The 20,923-nt window shown below is 44.5% G+C and overlaps 1 protein-coding gene and 4 long non-coding RNA genes across 5 annotated transcripts in view; 3 read left to right on the top strand and 2 right to left on the bottom strand.

Moving 5' to 3' along the window:
• DYNC1H1 (dynein cytoplasmic 1 heavy chain 1) overlaps positions 1-19,248 on the bottom strand; it is a 93,567-nt gene extending 74,319 nt beyond the window's left edge. The window contains exons 1-5 of the mRNA XM_015144508.3: positions 18,874-19,248; positions 7,948-8,035; positions 3,272-3,445; positions 2,779-3,034; positions 2,285-2,471 (exon numbers count right to left, since the gene is read on the bottom strand). Of these exons, the coding sequence (XP_014999994.2) occupies positions 2,285-2,471; positions 2,779-3,034; positions 3,272-3,445; positions 7,948-8,035; positions 18,874-19,129 (961 nt within the window). The 5' untranslated portion in view covers positions 19,130-19,248. The remainder of the gene's footprint in view (positions 1-2,284; positions 2,472-2,778; positions 3,035-3,271; positions 3,446-7,947; positions 8,036-18,873) is intronic.
• Positions 1-20,923, top strand: part of LOC144330421 (uncharacterized) — a 117,591-nt gene that overhangs the window by 31,781 nt on the left and 64,887 nt on the right. The gene's annotated exons all lie outside the window — the stretch shown is intronic.
• Positions 219-9,702, top strand: LOC144330418 (uncharacterized). Its single transcript, XR_013396578.1, has 2 exons — positions 219-292; positions 8,997-9,702. It is a non-coding gene; the product is annotated as an uncharacterized LOC144330418 (long non-coding RNA).
• On the top strand, positions 11,959-19,248 carry LOC144330422 (uncharacterized). Its single transcript, XR_013396582.1, has 2 exons — positions 11,959-12,473; positions 17,818-19,248. It is a non-coding gene; the product is annotated as an uncharacterized LOC144330422 (long non-coding RNA).
• On the bottom strand, positions 16,195-18,793 carry LOC144330412 (uncharacterized). The gene is made up of 2 exons (XR_013396572.1): positions 16,358-18,793; positions 16,195-16,224 (listed from the first exon to the last, which is right to left on the bottom strand). It is a non-coding gene; the product is annotated as an uncharacterized LOC144330412 (long non-coding RNA).

Raw genomic sequence — 20,923 nt, 5'->3', positions numbered from 1 at the left:
CCATTTTTGCTTATTTAAGAGTACGAGCCAACTCACATATACTCTAAAGGCTGAAGGTGGCAGCCTCAGAGAATTTACCTTGCTTTGCTTTCTACATCAGCGCCCCCAATATTTCTGGCAACAGGGACCAGTTTCATGGAAGACGATTTTTCCACAGACGGTTGGGGGGGGCAGCGGGGTGGGTAGTTTCCAGGTGATTTGAGCGCATTGCATTTATTGAGCACTTTATTTCTATTATTTTATTTTGTTTTGTTTTTTTGAGACGGAGTTTTGCTCTGTTGCCCAAGCTGGAGTGCAGCGGTGTGATCTCGGCTCACTGCAACCTCCGCCTCCCAGGTTCAAGCGATTCTCCTGCCTCAGCCTCCCAAGGAGCTGGGACTACAGGCGCCCGCCACCACACCCGGCTAATTTTTTGTATTTTTAGTAGAGACAGGGTTTCACTGTGTTATCTAGGATGGCCCTAATCTCCTGACCTCATGATCCGCCCACCTCAGCCTCCCAAAGTGCTAGGATTACAGGCATGAGCCACCGCATCCAGCCTATTTCTATTATTATTATTATTACATACTCACCATAATGTAGAATCAGTGGGAGCCCTGAGCTTGTTTTCCTGCAACTAGGCGGTCCCATCTGGGGGTGATGTGATGGGAGACAGTGGATAGATCATTAGATTCTCACAAGGAGTGCACAATCTACATCCCTCGCGTGCGCAGTTCCCAGCAGGGTTTGTGCTCCTATGAGAATATAATGCTGCCACTGATCTGACAGGAAGCAGAGCTCAGGCAGTAACGCTCACTCACTGCTGCTGGTCTCCTGCTGTATGGCCTGGTTCCCAACATGCTGCGGACTGGTACCAGTTGGGGACTGGGGGTTGGGGACCCCTGTTCTATATTATTTTAACGTTCTATCAGTCACAATTAAGTTTAGAAGAACTAAAATTTTATCTGTGAGAACATTAAAATTTAAGTTTTACATTCATGGTTTAATTTAGGTGAATGTATTACTAACTACGGACATGGAATCATGAAAGTGCTTGGATCCTAATCTATTTATTGACTTTCTTTGGCATAAGATCAAAAAAAGTATTAGGAAAAATACAAAGGTTTCAGAGGTGTTAAAAAAATCAAAGTATACATTTCAGCATAGCGAATGTGCAGGTAATGCGTGCAATGTGATCGAAGTAACCGGAACGTTGCAGTTTCCTCTGACATTTAAGACGCGGGTATCACACGTTTTTTGGGGGAAGTGAGAACATGACAACGGCTACTGTCTTAATTACTTGTTCTAACACGTCTTCTGTGAGCACAGAGTTGAACAGAAATGCCTAATAATGCCTCCTGTTCAAACACTGTAGACCTAGTACGTGCTCACGCAGCTCAGCCAAGTTTTAAAGTTTTTAAAAGAATTTAAAAATAATCATAATAATGACTGTGAGTGGTAGCTCATGCCTGTAATCCTAGCACTTTGGGAGGCCAAGGCGGGAGGACTGCTTGAGACTAGGAGTTCAATACCAGCATGGGCAACATGGCAAGTCCCCATTTCTACAAAAATTAAAAAATTAGTTGGACATAGCGGTGCATCCCTTGTAGTCCCAGCTACTTGGGTGGTTGAGGTGGGAGGATTGCTTGAGCCTGGGAACTCTAGGCAGCAGTGAGCTATGATCATGCCACTGCATTCCAGCCTGGGCAACAAAGTGAGACCTCTATCTCTTAAAAAAAATAAATTTTAAAAAGAAATAAAAACAAAACAAAACAAAACAACATCACTGGCACTGTTCTCCACTCAGAAAACTAAATTCATTTTGGTCACTTATCAGAATAGGAAGGAAGACAAAGAAGAGAAAGGGGCAAGTAAAAAGAAGAAGAGAAAGCGGTACGGACTAGTTCTTTTTCCACAACCCTCTGGGCAAACAGAACTGCTTTAATGGAACCACCTTCTTGCCTGGCCTGTCAAAAGCACACCTGACTTTGTGCCAATAGTACAGCCGACTCATGGAGATGATTCATGGAGCCGCGCAGTGGGAAACAAGAAGGAATCTGTGCTCATACCTAGAGACTTTCACATTCTTAAAACCCCTGAAGGGAAAGGGGAAAGCTAAGTGTGCAGGAGAATAATTTTCATTACTTGGAACTGAAGGAAAAGATAAGATGTGATGTAAAAGAGGAAATCGTTAAAAATGACAGTACATCTATGAAAACTATAGTTTTCATTTAAATTATCAAGTAAGATCTCATAAAAGCCAGATCAATAACTTACTGATCAGATTATTAGTTCTAGTTGTTACCTGTGTCAGTGTCAAAACTGACGGTGGCATGGAAGCGCTTGCCATGTTTCAAGATATCCAGAGTCAGGAGAACTTCCGGGCTCTCCCGTTTCTCCTGGATGCGGTATAACGCACGTTCCAAGTTTAGCCAAAAACTAATTTCCTGTAAGGCAGTTCCCGATGCAGGATCTCGATCCAGTTTGGTCACCTTTGAAAATAAAATAACATCCAAGGGTATTCACTAAAGGTAGAGATATCGTTAACTAAACACATGCATTACAACGCAATTTTATGCTCAATGCTCTATCAGGGTGCCGACTGAAGCAATCTCATGCTGTCCCCTGACCATTCCGCCTAGACCAAGGCTCGTCCTGCACTGAACAGTCTCAGCACCAAGAGGAGGCACCACTAACACGTTACCACGTAATTTACCTCACTGACAAAATCCAGATCAGCTTACCCAAACATATTAAAGAGTAACATATTTTACATAACTTTCAATCCTGTGCTCTTACTTTTTGAATTTCTCGGATCCAGCGGTTGACTCCAGACTGTAACTGATTAAGAAATGTCGGGTCTTCAACCTTATCACCAAAGTCTGTAACTTTTGGCTTTTCTCCACGCTCATAGCACTGTTTTGCAACATTGGTGATGATGGGATGAATCGGCAGGCTGATTTCCGGAATTTCAATATTTTGCTGCAAGTGAAGCAGTCCCATTTCGAGTTCTGCAATCTTCTTTTCAACCGAAGGAGCCATCTTGTCACCATCCCTGAAATGACATTGCACACCTCAACATTTAGTGTGCTATTGGTCTCCAAAGAGAGTCTATCATTTCAGGTCTGTCAAATAGCAACGACACACATATTTATTAATGCACAGGGTTTATATCCCCTTGGTTCACTAGCTTTACCCTCCCAATTCCCAAGTTTTACACTGAGTTCTACACTAGCTCGTGAACATTAAGTGAAATATAACATTCAAACCACAGAAGAAAACTGGTTTTTACCTGTCTGCCTTGCCAGACTCTCTAATATAGGACTTAAAAAAAGGAGCCACCGCGTTGCTAATGAAAGAATGCAATGTTTCGTAGGGCGAGTCTTCACTGAGTGTAAGGACCCGGAGCTGAGAAGAGACGGGTTTATCGGCATCAATCACGGGAGTACGTTTAATGAATGCCAAGCTAAAAAGAAAAATAAAACAAGAAATTAGAAAAGTTACACTCCTAATTAGGCTTATTAACTTAAAAATCATACTAAGAATATACTGAAGTGTTGTTTTTCTAATAGTGAAATGCACTGCTTGTCTTTCTTTAGTACATACGTGAGAGCTACTGAATCAAGGTTATGGTTACAGAATGTGAACAAACACGAAACCAGGCAAAGTTAACTTGTCTCATACATGGGTTGAATTCATAATATTGGCCTAAAACTAACCTGCCCTAGAAATACAAGTTATGAGCCAAGCAGTACTTAAATCTGATCTTACACTAATTTGTAACATTTATTTACTGTACTAAGTAAACAAAAGTTGCTCGCTGGTTAAAGTGACAAGAGGGCATTCCAGGCTCCCTTTAGCCTGGTCCTACTCAACTCTTCCTGTTTCACCTCCTGCTATGTATCCTTTTTCCCACCCTGAGACACCACTTAGACCAGATGTCCCATTCCCTAAACACATCATGTGCTTTGTGCCTTTGCTTACGAAATCTATATTCATCTGCTGAAATTCTAACCCTCAAAACTCAATTCCAGTGTGACCTCTTCCGTGGGCTTCCCCTAATCAGAAGCAAGCTCTCCAATCTTCATGTTTCCATTGTATTTTGACAAGCATTACAATTAGTTACGTATCTGCCAATCTTTCTCCCAAAGACAAGCTTCTTGAGAACGGAAGCAGGTTTTATTTCTTTGTGTATTACTCTATACTGCAGGTTTTATTTGTGTATTACTCTATACCTACTGCCACACCTTGTACACAACAGGCACTCAAAGTTTGTTAAATTAATGCCTTTAAGGTAATTAATAAAATTTGAATTTTCTAATTCCCTTGCCAGTACTTTATACACAATACTTCACAGGCCAGGTGTGGTGGTTCATGCCTGTAATCCCAGTACTTTGGGAGGCTAAGGTGGGCAGATCCCTTGAGGTCAGGAGTTCCAGACCAGCCTGGCCAACATGGCGAAACCACATCTCTACTAAAGATACAAAAATTAGGCCGGGTGCAGTAGCTCACACCTGTAATCCCAGCACTTCGGGAGGCCGAGGCGGGCGAATAACTTCAAAAAGTTATCTGAAAACTTCAAAACCCCATCTATACTAAAAATACAAAAATTAGCTGGGCATGGTGGTGCATGCCTGTAATCCCAGCTACTCGGGAGGCTGATGGAGGAGGATCACTTGAGCCCGGGAGGCAGAGGTTGCAGTGAGCCGAGATTGCGCCATTGCACTCCAGACTGGGCGACAGAGTGAGACTTCATCTCAAAAAGAAAAAAAAAAAGGCCGGGCGCGGTGGCTCAAGCCTGTAATCCCAGCACTTTGGGAGGCCGAGACGGGTGGATCACGAGGTCAGGAGATCGAGACCATCCTGGCGAACACGGTGAAACCCCGTCTCTACTAAAAAATACAAAAAACTAGCCGGGCGAGATGGCGGGCGCCTGTAATCCCAGTTACTTGGGAGGCTGAGGCAGGAGAATGGCGTAAACCCCGGAGGTGGAGCTTGCAGTGAGCTGAGATCCGGCCACTGCACTCCAGCCCAGGCGACAGAGCGAGACTCCGTCTCAAAAAAAAAAAAAAAGAAAAAAGAAAAAAAATTAGCCAGGTGTGGCAGCAGGCGCCTGTAATCCCAACTATTCAGGAGGCTGAGGCAGGAGGGTCGCTTGAGGCTGGGAGGCAGAGGCTGCAGTGAGCTAAGATCGCCCCACTGCATTCCAGCTTTGGCGACAGAGTGAGACTGTCTCAAAACAAACAACCCCAAAAAACTTCATATAACTGTAAAGTAAATGAAGCTTTCTGATGTAACATATTGAGAAAGAACGAAGTCACAATAGTATTTCTGCCAAAATCGTATAACCTGAATCTAAACATCGGGCAAACCCAACAGTTCCATGAAGCTATTCGTGTGCAAATGTCAAACATGTCAGTGTCATAAAAGGTACACAAAGGCTGAAGTACTACTCCAGATTAAAGGAATTTAGAGTGACAAGAAACTAAAGTGTGATCCTGGACCAGACTCTGAATCAGGGGAAAATTACTATAAGGGACATCATTGAGACAATCTGAACATGTACTATAATTAGAGAATAATACTGCAGCAATCTTACATTTCCTGAATTTGATCATTGTACTGAGGCTATGAATGAGAATGTCCTTGTTCTTAGGAAATACACACAAGTATTTAGGGATAAAGCAGCATATTGTCTATAACTAACTGTCAAATGATTCAGGGGAAAAATGATAATGCAAAAGTGGCAAACATTAACAACTGATATCTGGGAGTTCTATATACTATTCACGCAACTCTTCTGTAACCTGAGATTACTCAAAATAAGTTTAAAAAATGCAGAATAAATTATGACATTTACATATTTAAATCTGGATATATCTACTAGGATACATTAGCACAATCTTTCTGAAAGGTGGAAAATCTGGTAACATGCATTAAAAATTTTAAGGTTTTGCATGTGAACTAGTAATGCTGTCTTTAGGATTTATCCTAAAAAGAATCAAACCTGTACATAGAATGTTTACTAGTTATTTGTAATAACGAAAAATCAGACATCCTGTTGTCCCCTGGTGTATGTGGGAAATTGGCTCCAGGATTCCCCTGGGACACTAAAATCCGCAAATGTTAAGTTGCTTATGTAAAATGGCACAGTATTTGCAGATAACCTATGCACATCCTCCAGTATACTTTAAATCATCTCTAGATTACTTAAAATCCCTAACACAACGTAAAACTATACAGTTGTTGGCCGGGCGCAGTGGCTCACGCCTGTAATCCCAGCACTTTGGGAGGCTGAGACGGGTGGATCACAAGGTCAGGAGATCGAGACCACCCTGGCTAACACGGTGAAACCCCGTCTCTACTAAAATATGAAAAAAAATTAGCCGGGCGTGGTGGTGGGTGCCTGTAGTCCCAGCTACTTGGGAGGCTGAGGCAGGAGAATGGCGTGAACCCGGCAGGCGGAGCTTGCAGTGAGCTGAGATCCGGCCACTGCACTCCAGCCTGGGTGACAGAGCGAAACTCTGTCTCAAAAAAAAAACAAAAACAAAAACAAAAAAACTATATAGTTGTTACACTAGCTGTTTTTTACTTGCTTTCTTTTTTATTTTTGTACTATACGTATTGCTTGTTTCCTGCAAATATTTTCTTTTTTTTCTTTTTTTTCTTTTTTTTTTTGAGACGGAGTCTCGCTCTGCCACCCAGGCTGGAGTGCAGTGGCCGGATCTCAGCTCACTGCAAGCTCCGCCTCCCGGGTTCACGCCATTCTCCTGCCTCAGCCTCCCCAGTAGCTGGGACTACAGGCGCCCGCCACCTCGCCCGGCTAGTTTTTTGTATTTCTTAGTAGAGACGGGGTTTCACCGTGTCAGCCAGGATGGTCTCGATCTCCTGACCTCGTGATCCGCCCGCCTCGGCCTCCCAAAGTGCTGGGATTACAGGCTTGAGCCACCGCGCCCGGCCTACTGCAAATATTTTCTATCTGTTGTTGGTTGAATCTGAAGATGTGGAACTACAGATATGGACGGCCGACTGTGATCTGAGAGTATTATCAGACATGCTACATATATTATAGCTCAAACAGAAGGTAAATGCCATGATATGGCAATTAAAAGGACAACACTTTATAATTTATATTGTCTTGGAAATCCCAATTTGAAGACATGAAATCAAAGACACTGAATTTAAAGACCAGAAATCTTTTGAGCATTTTCTTTTTTCTTTTTTGAGACGGAGTTTCGCTCTTGTTGCCCAGACTGGAATGCAATGGCACAATCTCGGCTCACTGCAACCTCTGCCTCCCGGGTTCAAGCTATTCTCTTCCCTTAGCCTCCCAAGTATCTGGGATTACAGGCATGCACCACCATGCCCTGCTAATTTTGTATTTTTAATAGAGACGGGGTTTCTCCATGTTGGTGAGGGTGGTCTCAACCCAACCTCAGGTGATCCGCCCACCTCAGCCTCCCAAAGTGCTGGGATTACAGGCATGAGCCACCATGGCGGGCTTCAGTGTTTTCTTAATGTGTTTGTCTGAGTCAATTAAGATTTATATTAATTTTAGGCCAGGCGTGGTGGCTCATACCTGTAATCCTAGCACTTTGGGAGGCTGAGGCAGGCAGATCTCCTGAGGTCAGGAGTTCAAGACCAGCCTGACCAACACGGAGAAACCCCGTCTCTACTAAAAATACAAAATTAGCCAGACATGGTGGTACATGCCTGTAATCCCAGCTACTTGGAAGGCTGAGGCAGGAGAATCGCTTGAACCCAGGAGGCAGAGGTTGCAGTGAGCTAAGATTGCGCCATTGCACTCCCGCCTGGGCAACAAGAGCGAAACTCCATCTCAAAAAAAAAAAAAAAAAAGATTTCTATTAATTTTCTTAGTAAGAATTTCCGAGTTTGAAAAGAAAAAAGATTCATATTAGTTCTCACAAATTTATAATCGGAGATAATGGTAATATTCATACTACTCACCTATTGGATTTAACCCCATAATGAATGTCTATGTTGATGTTATAGGAAATGAATTCTTTTTCTTCTTCTCCTTCATCACCAACGTCCTCTACAAATCATAATAAATATATCAAATTAATATCAACATTTCCAATTTCTTATTTATCAACTGTTTAGACAATGACTATCCTCTCCCCACTCCCAACCTGACAAACCAACACCTACATGACTTGGCACTATTTTTCCCTTCCCATCCGTTTTTTCCCTCACTCCTGACTTTGCTGTGTGACTCTGGGCAAGGTGGTTGTCTGTGCAGTGGGGTAGTGTGGGCATGCCAGGGCTTCTGCAAGGATAACGGAGTTGGCGCTTGAAAGCACTGGAACAGGGCCTGGCCGTGGGCAGTGCTAGCCGCTACAGGCTATGGCCAAGTTCTCAGCGTCTCATCCCAGGAGGCTCATCCATTGTGCTTCAAACACAGGAGACACTTTCCGCCCCTGCTCTCAAGAATATTCTGCTCAGCTGTTCACTCAGCACCACCTGTGTGATGGGCATTTTACAAAGCACTTTACAGCTACATTTAACCCTATGGGGTTGGTGTGACTATGATTATCCTTGTTTTCTCCTTAAAGAATATCAGTAACTTGCCCACAGACACTTGGGTGGGAAGCAACAATGTGAGAATTCAGAAGTTTGTGATTCCAAAGTCCAGGCTCCTCACCACGATGTAGCATGGCCAGTTTTCATCCAGGCCAGGCTCAAGGCAAATCCCAATCAAGAAAACTATGAAGAAACATCCCAGGCTGGGTGCGGTGGATCATGCCTGTAATCCCAGCATTTTGGGAGGCTGAGGCGGGAGGATCACGAGGTCAGGAGATCGAGACCATCCTGGCTAACATGGTGAAACCCCAACTCTACTAAAAATGCAAAAAAATTAGCCGGGCGTGGTGGCGGGCGCCTGTAGTCCCAGCTACTCAGGAGGCTGAGGCAGGAGAATGGTGTGAACCCAGGAGGCGGAGCTTGCAGTGAGCCAACATCACACCACTGCACTCCAGCCTGGGGGACAGAGGGAGACTCCATCTCAAAAAAAAGAAAAGAAAAGAAGAGAAGAGAAGAGAAGAGAAGAGAAGAGAAAAGAAACATCCCCAGGGTCACTGAGAAGCATTCGTCTGGCCTTGCCCTCCGCTGCACCACAGCACTTAATCTGAGTCTGCTCTGGGTTTGACTTACGAATGTATCTTCCTCCCCACCTGTGAGCTCTTGGAAGGCAGAGACCACGCTAGATTCCACACAGTACAATATGCACACGGCAGTCATTTTCAAACATTTACGGAGGCTAGGTGTGGTGGCTTACATCAGTAATCCCAGCACTTTGGGAGGCTGAGGTGTGGATCACTTGAGTTCAGGAGTATGAAAGTAGTCTGGACAACGTGGTGAAACCATGTCTCAGTTTTTTAATAATAAAATTTAAATCTAAAAAAGCTTACTGGAAATTAATAGTAAGAGAGCCTCAAGAAGCATGTGAACCAAATTTCTAAATTAAAAATCAAGATTGAAAAACTAAAAAAAGTATAATAGAAAATAAATCTCTACATCTAGTACTAATCCACGCGATACCTAAGCATTCTAGTCAAATTATCTTTGCAATGACGTACTGTATGAAATATATATTGGCAAAAATTACAATCTAATTTAGCATGATTATTTTATACATAGTTCACCTTTGTTTTTATTTTTTTTCTTAAGACGGAGTCTCGCTCTGTCGCCCAGGCTGGAGTGCAGTGGCGTGATCCCGGCTCACTGCAAGCTCCGCCTCCTGGGTTCACGCCATTCTCCTGCCTCAGCCTCCTGAGTAGCTGGGACTACAGGCACCCGCCACCACACCCGGCTAATTTTTTGTATTTTTAGTAGAGACGGGGTTTCACTGTGGTCTGGATCTCCTGACCTTGTGATCCGCCCGCCTCGGCCTCCCAAAGTGCTGGGATTACAGGCGTGAGCCACCACGCCCGGCTGATTCACCTTTTAAAAGTCATGTAACAGAAAGGGAAGGCTAGGCGCGAACCTGGGAGGCGGAGGTTGTGGTGAGTCGAGATCGCACCACTGCACTCCAGGCCAGGCAACAAGAGTGAAACTCCATCTCAAAAAAAAAAAAAAAAAGAAAAGAAAGAAAGAAAAGGAAAGGGCAGTAGCTTTAACAGATTAAGTTCTACTGCTTAGAAGATATATAACCTTGAGAAAGTCATTTTTCTTTCTCTGGGCTTCAAATTTGTGAGGTGTACAATGGGCGGTGGAACAGGCAGTAGAATATTGAGTTAGGTGGTCTATAAGGTTTCACTAAGCACTAAAAACTATGAAACCTGGTTATATAGGGTCTAAGCAAAAGCTATTTGCTTCTTTAGTTGTTGTTTTAAAACTCTTGCTCCTTCTGCAAGCATTTTATTTTAATTAATTAATTTATTTAGAGATAATGTCTTGCTCTGTCGCCCTGGATGGAATGCTGTGGCTTCATCAGAGCTCACTGCAGCCTTATCTTCTGGGTTCAAGATATCCTCCTCCCTCAGCCTCCCAAACAGCTGGGACCACATGCTCAAGCCACCACCTTCAGTGGATTTTTAAAACATTTTCTAAAGACGGGGTCTCTCTATGTTGCTCAGGCTGGTGTCAAACTCCTGGGGCTCAAGAGATCCTCATGCCTCGGCCTGGCATTACAGCATTCCAGGAATGAGTCATTACCCCCAACCCTTGCTTCCTTAGTTTTAAGATGAGACAAATACAAAATTCACACTAAAGAGTATAAAATATTAGTCTATCTGGCCAGGCGCAATGGTTCATGCCAGTAATCTCAGCACTTTGGGAGGCCGAGGCAGGCAGATCACTTCAAGTCAGGAGTTCAATACCAGCCTGGTCAACGTGGTGAAACCCCATATGTACTAAAAATTCAAAAATTAGCCGGGTATGGTGGTGGGCGCATGTAATTTCAGCTATGTGGGAGGTTGGGGCGAGAGAATTGCTTGAACCTGGGAGGTAGAGGTTACAGTGAGCTGAGATCAGTCTCGAAAAAAAGAAAAAAAAGTGTATCTATCAAGAGAACAATAATTTTTCCAAATTATTGTTTTGGATATATTTGAATATAATTTTAGGAAGAGGAAGGAGTAGGCGGCAGAACATTCTAGTATGCCAGATACTTGCTCTTTTTTAAAATGACCATTAAAAAAACTAAAGAAATCAACCAATTTTTCTAACCACTCAAATGTAGCTAGACCACAAGAGAAATCACACTGCCTGAAAGCAGCCACACATGATTACAACCTGTAAAATGCAAGCACAGAGAATAAAGAACTATCTCCAAACTGAAACAGCTGTCAAAGTAGTGCGACGATTTTCTCCCTCAATCTTCTGAACTCTCCATAACATTGCTCTACCACGTATATAAAATATGCCATCAAAATAACACCAAAACAACACACAGAAAATAAAATTAACATTCTATAAAGATCAAAGGAAATCACTGATGCAACTAAAAATATGGCTTGTTAACTCTGAATCATTTCTTCCCCCCCATAAAGAGTCATCACTGGTACAAATAAAATAACGCAGAAAATGTGCAGTCAGGACACAGCATCTGAGCATGTGGCCTGCACTTCCTAACGCAAACTGGGTTAGGGGAACTAGGCGCCATTCCAAGAGATGAGTCACCGCTGTGTGGCGAGAGCTCTAGCTCTGCACTGGGAATACTGCAATGCAGCAGAATACTGCCTCAGCTCAGGAAGGCACACCCGATGACATAATCCTCAAACAATGATCATGCAAATAGATATTCCCTGCTGCTTTGTTAAATTCTAACTTCTCTTGATAATAACTTATGGAAGTCGCTATGAATCAGTCACAGAAAACATCTTGGACAAGTCTTTTTGTGCATATTCCCTATATAAAGACACGGATCAAACGCAGTTGAGTATGTCTGACTCTCATTTACAGTCACGCAATTTAGGACAGTTTCAAAAACTGCCATCAAATAATAATCTGACATTCTACTTTTCTTTTTTCTTTTTGTTATTAATTCTTAATAACAAAGAGGCTATTAACCCTGCTATATTTAGAAGCTTACATACAAACACAATCTGCAAGTTTGATTAGTTAATATCACTTTCAGTAAAATTTGAATCCATTTCCATATGCTTGGAGGTTATTAGTTAATACAAAGTTACTGTTAACATGTAACAGACCAATACTGTACTATCTGTCCATGTAGTCAAAGAATCAAAGTACTGGGCCTGCTTCATGAGCTCCTTCCCTGCAAGCAATACTGACACATTACAACAACTTGTGATCACTTTCTTGGTCAACTTCTGAGGGTTTACTGAATTTTTAGAGATGTTCAAAATGGCATTTGGCACTAATGTGTGTATACTTTTATTCAAAGACAGTTTAATGTATTTCAAACTTGTAGTAATTTGTATCATTAAACTATGACTTACGTAAGCATTACATCTGTTTTATTTTTTTTTTGAGACAGGATCTCACTCTGTCACCCAGGCTGGCGTGCAGTGGTGCAATCACAGCTCATCACAGCCTTGACCTCTCTGGGCTCAAGTGATTCTCCTACCTTAGCCTCCTGAGTACCTGGGACTACAGGTGTGCATCACCACGCCTGGCTTACTTTTGTATTTTTTGTAGAGACAGGGTTTCTCCATGTTACCCAGGCTGGTCTTGCTCCTGAGCTCAAGTGATCCGCCTGCCTCAGTCTCCCAAAGTGTTGGGATTACAGGCGTGAGCCACTGCACCCAGCCAGCATTATGTCTTAATGAAATATAAAAACTATGCAATTTTGATTACCTTAAGAACAATATCACCCTCGACTGGGCCCAGTGGCTCATGCCTGTAATCCCAGTAGTTTGAGGGGCCAAGGTGGGTGGATCACTCAAGCTTAGGAGTTTGAGACCCATCTGGGCAAGACGGTGAAACCCAATCTCCACAAAAAAAACAAAACTTAGCAGGGCGTGGTGGTGCATGTCTGTGGCGGGAGGATCTCTTCAGCCCAGGAGACCGAGGCTGCAGTGAGCTGAGACTGCACCACCGCACTCCAGCCTGGGTGACAGAGCAAGACCCTGCCTCAAAAAAGAATAATACAGCCCTCTCCTGAGTAGACAGGGCACGCCCTCTCAAAGTTTGGTGAACGGGCAGTTGGAAAAGGGACAAAGCACACTGGTAAAGTGCCAGGTGAGGCTGCCCAACTCCTGCACCCTTGCTCATTCACTCATGTACTCTTCCTTCCAAACTTTCTCCCAGCCAGAGAGCAAGTCTCTTCCTGGTCTCGAAGCCATTCATTTCCTTTGGCCCACGTGTACTACCAAATTGCATGTTAAATGTTCCGGGGGTTCTCTTTATCTTTTGTCTTCTTTCCCTTTTAAAATTCCAAACATGGGCTGGGCACAGGGGCTCACGCCTGTAATCCCAGCACTTTGGGAGGCTGAGGCGGGTGGATCACCTGAGGTCAGGAGTTCGAGACCAGCCTGGCCAACATGGTGAAACTCCATCTCTACTAAAACTACAAAAATTAGCCAGACGTGGTGGCACATGCCTGTAATCCCAGCTACTCAGGAGGCTGAAACAGAAGAATCACTTGAACCCAGGAAACAGGGGTTGCAGTGAGTGGAGATCACACCACTTGCACTCCAGCCTGGGTAACAGAGCAAGATGCCGTCTCAAAATAAATAAATAAATAAATAAATAAATAAATAAATAAATAAAATAAATCCCAAACATACTAATACCACATTATTCTGGTCAATCACTGTTATACATGGCCTCCCTTTTTTTCCTGCCTTAGTGTTCCCCTTTCTTGTCTCTGGTGCTTTCTCTTGTCACACGGACGTCCACCTTTTCATCCTCCTGAGGGGCCATGACTTCTTCACCATAACCATTCCCTGCTCTGGTACAAGGCTCAGAACACGGTGAGAAAGTCAGAGCATTCTTCTCCACCTGAGGACTTCCCTGTAACATCATTAGGAGTATGAAGGGAGCACGAAACCCCATAGAATATTTATATTTAATGTAAACTGGAGTTCATTTTGGTATTTCCAGAAAAGAAAAGAGAAAGAATTTTTAAAAACCTAGTAAGTTATTAACACCTAAGGAACTTAAGACTTGGTACTTTTCAAGTTACTACTAATTCAAAAGAAATGACAGATACCAAGGCACTGCAGAGATGAGCGTTTAGGTTTCAGAACCCTCCTTAGAACATCCTTTTCCCAATTGTGTCTTAAAATCCTAGGGTTTTGGTTTCCTCACTCATGAAAGATGAGGGCTGGACTAAATTGCTCCCAATCTGACATTCTCCAATGCTGACACGCAATTTTCATCCATGTTTACTTTTTTAAAAAAAATGATAACTGTTTTCCCTTTGCTGTACATAAATTTCGTTTAGTATGCTACACTGCACGTTCAAATTTATCTTGCTGCAGACGGTGTGTCCCACAGTGTGATGGCATGGGGCAGTAAGAGCCTCCCTGACGTGCAGATACCACTGAGTCCAGAGCCTGGTAGCTAGGTTTGTTCTCTCCTTTTCAACGGGAGGCTCCTGGTGCAAACATGCATTGCCAGATCTTCGGTCAGGCCAAGAAGCATGAGTCTGCTCCCCGTCTGTGTCTGCTGGAGCTGCAGGTACTGGAGCAACACTGTATGGCCTGTATCTGGCACTGCTCAATCCAGATTTTACTTGGGACAGAAAGAAGAACTGAGCGCCCTAGAACAAACCAGGTCACACGGATCAATACGAGTTCTCCCCAGTGAATGTGGATTACAGTAAACTTAAGAAAGAAGGTCCAGATTTCTAAATAAAATGTTTCACTATAAAGCTGCTTTAGAAAGGTCTTGCAGAAGCCATCAGCACAATTTTCCACTTAACCAGAAAACATTTCTCCTCTAAACGCATGAAATCATGTTGATATGTTGTGTTGCAGATTACATTGATTAAATTACATTTCTTCACCCTTTAGAATTAAATCCTCAGGCTGGATGTCACGGCGCACGCCTGTAATTCCGGCACTTTGGGAGGCTGAGGTAGCAGGATCACTTGAGTCCAAGAGTTCAAGACCAGCCTGGGCAACATGGGAAGACCCTGCCTTTACAAAAAATAAAAAATGAGCCAAGCATGGTGGTGTGTGCCTGTATACCAGCTACTCGGGAGGCTGAGATGGGTGGATCGCTTGAGACCGAAGGTTGAGGATGTTGTGAGCTGAGATTGTGCCACTGCACTCCAACCTGGACAACAGTGAGATCCTGTCTCAAAAAAAAATATTCCAGGTCTCAAATACTGCAGCGATAAACAAACAAGAGGGGTGTGGTGGCTCACACCTGTAATCCCAGCACTTTGGCAGGTAGAGGTGAAAGTATTACTTGAGCCCAGAAGTTCGAGACCAGCCTGGGCAACATGGTGAGACCTCACCTCCATAAAAAAATGAGAAAATGAACTGGGAGCCCAGGAGGCCGAGGTGGCAATGAGCCAAGATTGCGCCACTGCACTCCTGCCTGGGTGACAGAGTGAGACCCTGTCTCAAACCAAACAAAACCCTCTCACCACCAAAAACAAACAACCCAAACTACACACACTCATACAGACCAACCAACTTGGCACCCGATTCCAGGCAGGTCATGAACAAGCTGGAGAGCACAGACAAGTCATGGAAACGTCAGTTCCATCAGCTGCAAACTGAAGTATTCCCAACCAATGGGGATATACAACCAAAAAATGGTCCTTGAAGTAAAAAATGCTACAAAAACATCATTAACATAAAATGGCTCATTAAGTAATGAACACCTGTTTTGTCACCATACTGTTAAGTATACTATGAGGAAGATAATATCCTACCGGCCAGGAACTATAGAAAGGTTTCTCTTTTTAAAATGAGAGCTATAACTTAACAATCCCTTTTTCCCACAAACTCTCCAATTCCTCAGTGTCAAGATAAGTTGTTAAGTTCACATTTATTCTATATTTTCAGTAATGCTGTACTTGATTTATTTTAGAGATAGGGTCTCACTCTGTTACCCAGGCTGGAGCAATGTGGTGTGATCCTAGTTCACCATAGCGTCAAACTGCTGGGCTCAAGCAATCTTCTCCAGTACCTGGGACTACAGGCATGTACCACCATGCCTGGCTTATTTTTTAATTTTCTGTAGAGATGGGGTCTTGCTGTGTTGCCCAGACTGGTCTTGAACTCCTGGCCTCAAGTGATCCTCCTGCCTTGGTCTCCCAAAGTGCTGGGATTACAGGTGTGAGCCACTGCACCCAGCTCAATGCTGCACTTTAACTACAAAAGTTTATCGCTAGCTGGGGTAGCTAAAACAAACAAAGAAACAAAAAAATATATATATAGTTTCACATAAAAATGTTTCCATATTCAATTACAAGTGTTTGGATACTTCCTTCCACAAAAAAGGGGGAAGGAATAAAATAAATAAAAGTAATTTCTACTGTTCATTAAATTACATGACTTCATTGTTGATGATCTTTATTCAGTTTAAATAATTCAGCTCTGTTTTCTATATCAATCCAAGCCTATCTTTTCACTGTAATTAACTACTGGATGCACATATTTGATTACATGTACAAATGCCAAAGCTAACTCATAAAAGCCACCGAGAAGAAAGCCCTCCTACCAAAAGTGCCGGGTTTCTACTTATAGCTAAGGTGTCCTAGTGTAGCCAGGCTGCTAATAAGACAGAGAGACCATCTATCATAAAACTAGATTAACTTTAAAATCTTTCCTTAGGTTTTTGTAAGTGAAAAATAAACTACAGACAGGTTGAATTGGTAGAAATACTTCAGGGATTGTTATAAATACAGAAATGAGGTAGGATTTCAATTTTAGATAGTCTCATTCCTTAGTCAACTTTCAAAAGTGCAAGTCATTATGGAGCCAAGATTTGGATACCTGCATATTTGTTTTGCTGAAAGAAAAAAAGGTACCCATAAGAAAACACAGAGACAATTTGTACTAGATAGTGTACTATATAAACATAGTCCCCCGCCCCAATAATTTTAGCAACATCCAATTTTAAGATGCCTGGAAAAAGCAAATTACTGGTGATCACTCGAGAAGCAAAGTATAAAACTTAAATTTTTTTTTCATAAAAAGAAACGGTGACCCAAGGTAAAAAAAAAAATAAAATCACTGATTCTAACACATAAACTATGCAATAAAAATATCAAGGATTAGCCATGGTCAAGCTACTCAAAATACAATTAACTTTAAAAATGCAGATTAAAATATATTTTAATAAAATAACGAATAGGCATTGAAAAATGACCACAAAGACATAGACCAAAAATGCTGACAGTGATCACATCTGGGTCAAACAATTCCCAGTGATTTTTACTTTAGCTGTATATTACATTTTCTACAATGACTATGTATGTTTTTTGGGGAAAAAAAAAAAAGAGTAGATGAGTTAATTTTTTTTTTTAACTCTTGTGGCTTCCACTCAGGAATACATAACCCCAAACATCACAGTAAACCACCCTCAACAACATTAATACTCTAAATATGCTCAAATGGTTTATTTGCCTTGAACATTCCATGTGGATATAAGAAAAAAATATTCTTTTACATTCTGCTAATCTCTGGCAGGAAACCAAGGCTACAGGGAAGCATCTTCTCAGTAAGAATAACCTTTGAAAGAAACAAACTATCAGAAACAGTGTGTGTTAAGGATGGGGCAGACAGTACAGGTTCTCTTACTGACAGAACCACACAGGTTTTTGAAATTTTAAGAAACTTGTTGGCAAACATTTTTAGACAATCTCCAATCCCTAGAGGCTAACCTTGGACATCATCCTTGGGTTCTTAAATGGACATGCCACACCCAAAGTGGCTGTAATGGGCTACAAAGTGGTTGTAATGAAACCATGAGAAAGCCTGCCTGCAGGCAAGCCCCAGACTTAGATGAATGTAATCTTGCCGGTGGGCGATCATTATTTGAGGAGACAGTTGGAATATGCTAACTCTTGCCTCTTCCCCCTGCTAGAAGCCTAACCTGAACCTTTTTTTAAAATCTGTAAAATTAGACTCAAATATTACAGGGATCATCTGTTACATTAGGATCATCGAATATTACATTAGGATCATCGAAGCATTAAACAAATATGAGGTATGATCAGTGAAAACAAGCAATGGACAGGGAACTGAGATACTGAGCTAGTCTCAGGACTAGGATTAGCTGGTGACCTTGGGTGAAATCACTTAACCTGAGCCTCAGTTTCCTCAGGTGTAAAATCAGGATACACTCGTTCAGCAAGGATGCTGTGAGAGCATCTACCTACAACAGTGATGCTCGCAGGCCCGGGGCTGGCACCGTCGCTCTGTGGGCCTCGGCCTCTTGGTCCCCACAAGGCACGGCTGGGACACCCACCCGACCTCCTCCAGAACCAGAACCCCGGTTGCCCCCGGCTCCGCAGATCTGTCCCCGACACATCCCTCCTGAAGGCCGCTTGGCCTGGACACAAATCGAAACCGAAAAGCTCATGTGACATTGGAGGCAGGGATGCGGCCTCGTCCGCGCTCAGCCCAGGGAGACGCTGTCTCCACCCAACTCGGCCATCTTGAGAGGCCCGAGCAGACAAAGCGACCCCATTGTTTTGGGTGACGGCAGACGGGGACTCCTCTCCCCTCCCCGCGACGAGAAGCGGGGCGCCCTGGGGGCTCCCGGCCTGGCAGTGCGTGTGGCGAGGGCGAGCCCCGGGCGCCGCGTCGGCCTCTGCGGGGCGTCTGCGGCCCTGGGGACCCGGCCGGCGGGACGTCTGCGGCCGCCGGGCTCTGCCCATCCCGGGGTCATCTGCAGCCGCCGGGATCCTCCCATCCCAGGAACATCTGCGGCCCCGGAGGACCTGGCAGGCCCTGCCCTCCGCGAGACTTGGCCCTGGCGACCCCGCCCTCCGCGGCCCCGCACCTTTGAGCGTGGAGCGCTCCACCAGCACCGTGTGGACCTGCGGATCCGAAAGGAACTTGCGCATCTGCTCCAGGGCGCTCTTCTCCTCCAGCGCCGCCTCCAGCGCGGCCGGCGCCTCGCCGCCGTCCTCCAGCAGCAGCGGCACCAGCTTGCGCAGGTGCTTCTGCAGCACCGACACGTCCGCCACATTCTGCACCGCCGACACTTCCAGGCCGGCCGAGCCGTCCTCGCCGCCGCCGCCCCCGGGCTCCGACATGGCGCCGCGCTCGGGACCCTCCAGGAGCGATGAGAAGACGGCCGCGACTCAGCGAGACAGCGAGCAAGGGACAGAAACGGCCGCCGGAAGCAGGACCATCCGCTAGCCCACGGCGGACTGAGGAAAGCCGGAGCCGGCTCCGCCCTAAAGGCACCCACTGCCAGCTGGCCCCGCCTCGCCCCGCCGGCGCAGCCGCCGCAGCCACCCGCGCTCGCTCGCGGCCTTAGCGTCACGGAGTCGCGCATGCGCAGGGGGCGGGCCCGGCGATGCCGCCGCGCAGCTTTCTGGCACTTGTAGTCTCCGCGCTGGGCTGGGCCCGCATCCACCGCACTGCGAGTTCTAGAGATGCGGACTTGGCTCAAAGTCCTGGCTCGGTGCCTGGGCTCGGCAAGGTTGGTCCGGGGCCGTGTCTGTCTTCTTCACTGCTGTGGACTCAGCGAATAGCACACAGCCAGAGAAACTTTATAGTGAATGAGTGATGTTATTGGCGAGAGCTAACGTTTAATGAGCGCTTAGCCTGTGCCCGGTGTTGTTCTAAGCCCTTAACCTCTCATTGAATGTTCTCTCACTGAATGAATGAATGACTACATATCAGGTACCAAAATATAGGCACGACAGATGTGTTATTAGATATAGACGGGGAGATTGAGGATACTTTTCAGAGGGGGAGGAGATGAGGGGCGTGCTCAGAGGGTCCCATTGCCAGGCTGGAAAGGGACAAGTGGGGAGGGGGCCTTCAGGGCAGTGTAAGGTTAAGCCAGTAATGACACCTTCACTGTAGGTAAAACCAAGCTGTGATAGGATCTGGTTCCTAATGACAAAAATCATTGTCCCCAAGGTCGCTATGAGGAACAAGAGGGAGACCTACTGAGAACAGCCAGCAGTGGTGCTCCTCCAGCCACGTAGAACTGGCACTGTCATTCTGTGGGCCTCAGTATCTGAGTCAGTACAAGGCAGGGGCTGGGTTGCCTGCCCACCAAGTTTCCCCCTAGCTCTGGCCCACCACCACCTCCTCCCCTAAACCATGACTACATAAGGGCCAGAATCCAGGCTGCCCAGCTGGGTGCGGTGGCTCACGCCTGTAATCCTAGCATTTTGGGAGGCTGAGCTGGGAGGATTGCTTGAGGTCAGAAGTTCAAGACCAGCCTGGTCAACATAGTGAGACCCCCATGTCTGTGTATATTTAAAAATTAAAAATTTTGTAAAATAATAAAAAAATAGAATCCAGGCTGCCCATATTTGTAGTTTAGAGATGGCAGGTTCTTCTAAGGGGTAGTAATTGGCCTTTGAAAGTTCACATACATAACTTCTTTCTTAAGTTGGGTGGAGAGAGGGAAGCAATGGCGTTTTTTTTTTTTTTTTTTTTTTTAAACAATAAAGTGCACTGTCAGAGTGCTCAGTCCTGATTGGTGGAATGATGATGGTATGATCTGATTCTCCCAAATCATCTTTGAAAAACTGTGAAACATACAATAAGCTTATTCCTTGCCTAATTACCGGTTGCTGGGTCCCAGGGGGTTGCTGGAACACGGAGACTAATCAGATGATTCTTGTCTTTAAGGAGCATGTGAAAGAGGGGACAGATTAATACCCCATCTTCCTGCTCTCCATCAGTTCACCCTGGTGTGATGTGCCCAAGCAGTTCTGAATAATCTTCCTGGAAAAAATAAATAGGCGACTGCAATGAATTTGTGCATGATCCTAATGGTAATGAATAATAACAACACACCACTGACAGCGAACGCTGAGTGCTCGCTGTGTGCTAGGCACTATGCAGAGGGTTTCCCCTCACAT

The sequence above is a fragment of the Macaca mulatta genome, chromosome 7 (assembly GCF_049350105.2).
Source record: "Macaca mulatta isolate MMU2019108-1 chromosome 7, T2T-MMU8v2.0, whole genome shotgun sequence".
NCBI classification, from domain to species: domain Eukaryota; kingdom Metazoa; phylum Chordata; class Mammalia; order Primates; family Cercopithecidae; genus Macaca; species Macaca mulatta.
Note: the sequence above shows the minus strand (reverse complement) of the source record. Positions and strands in the feature narration are given on the sequence as shown.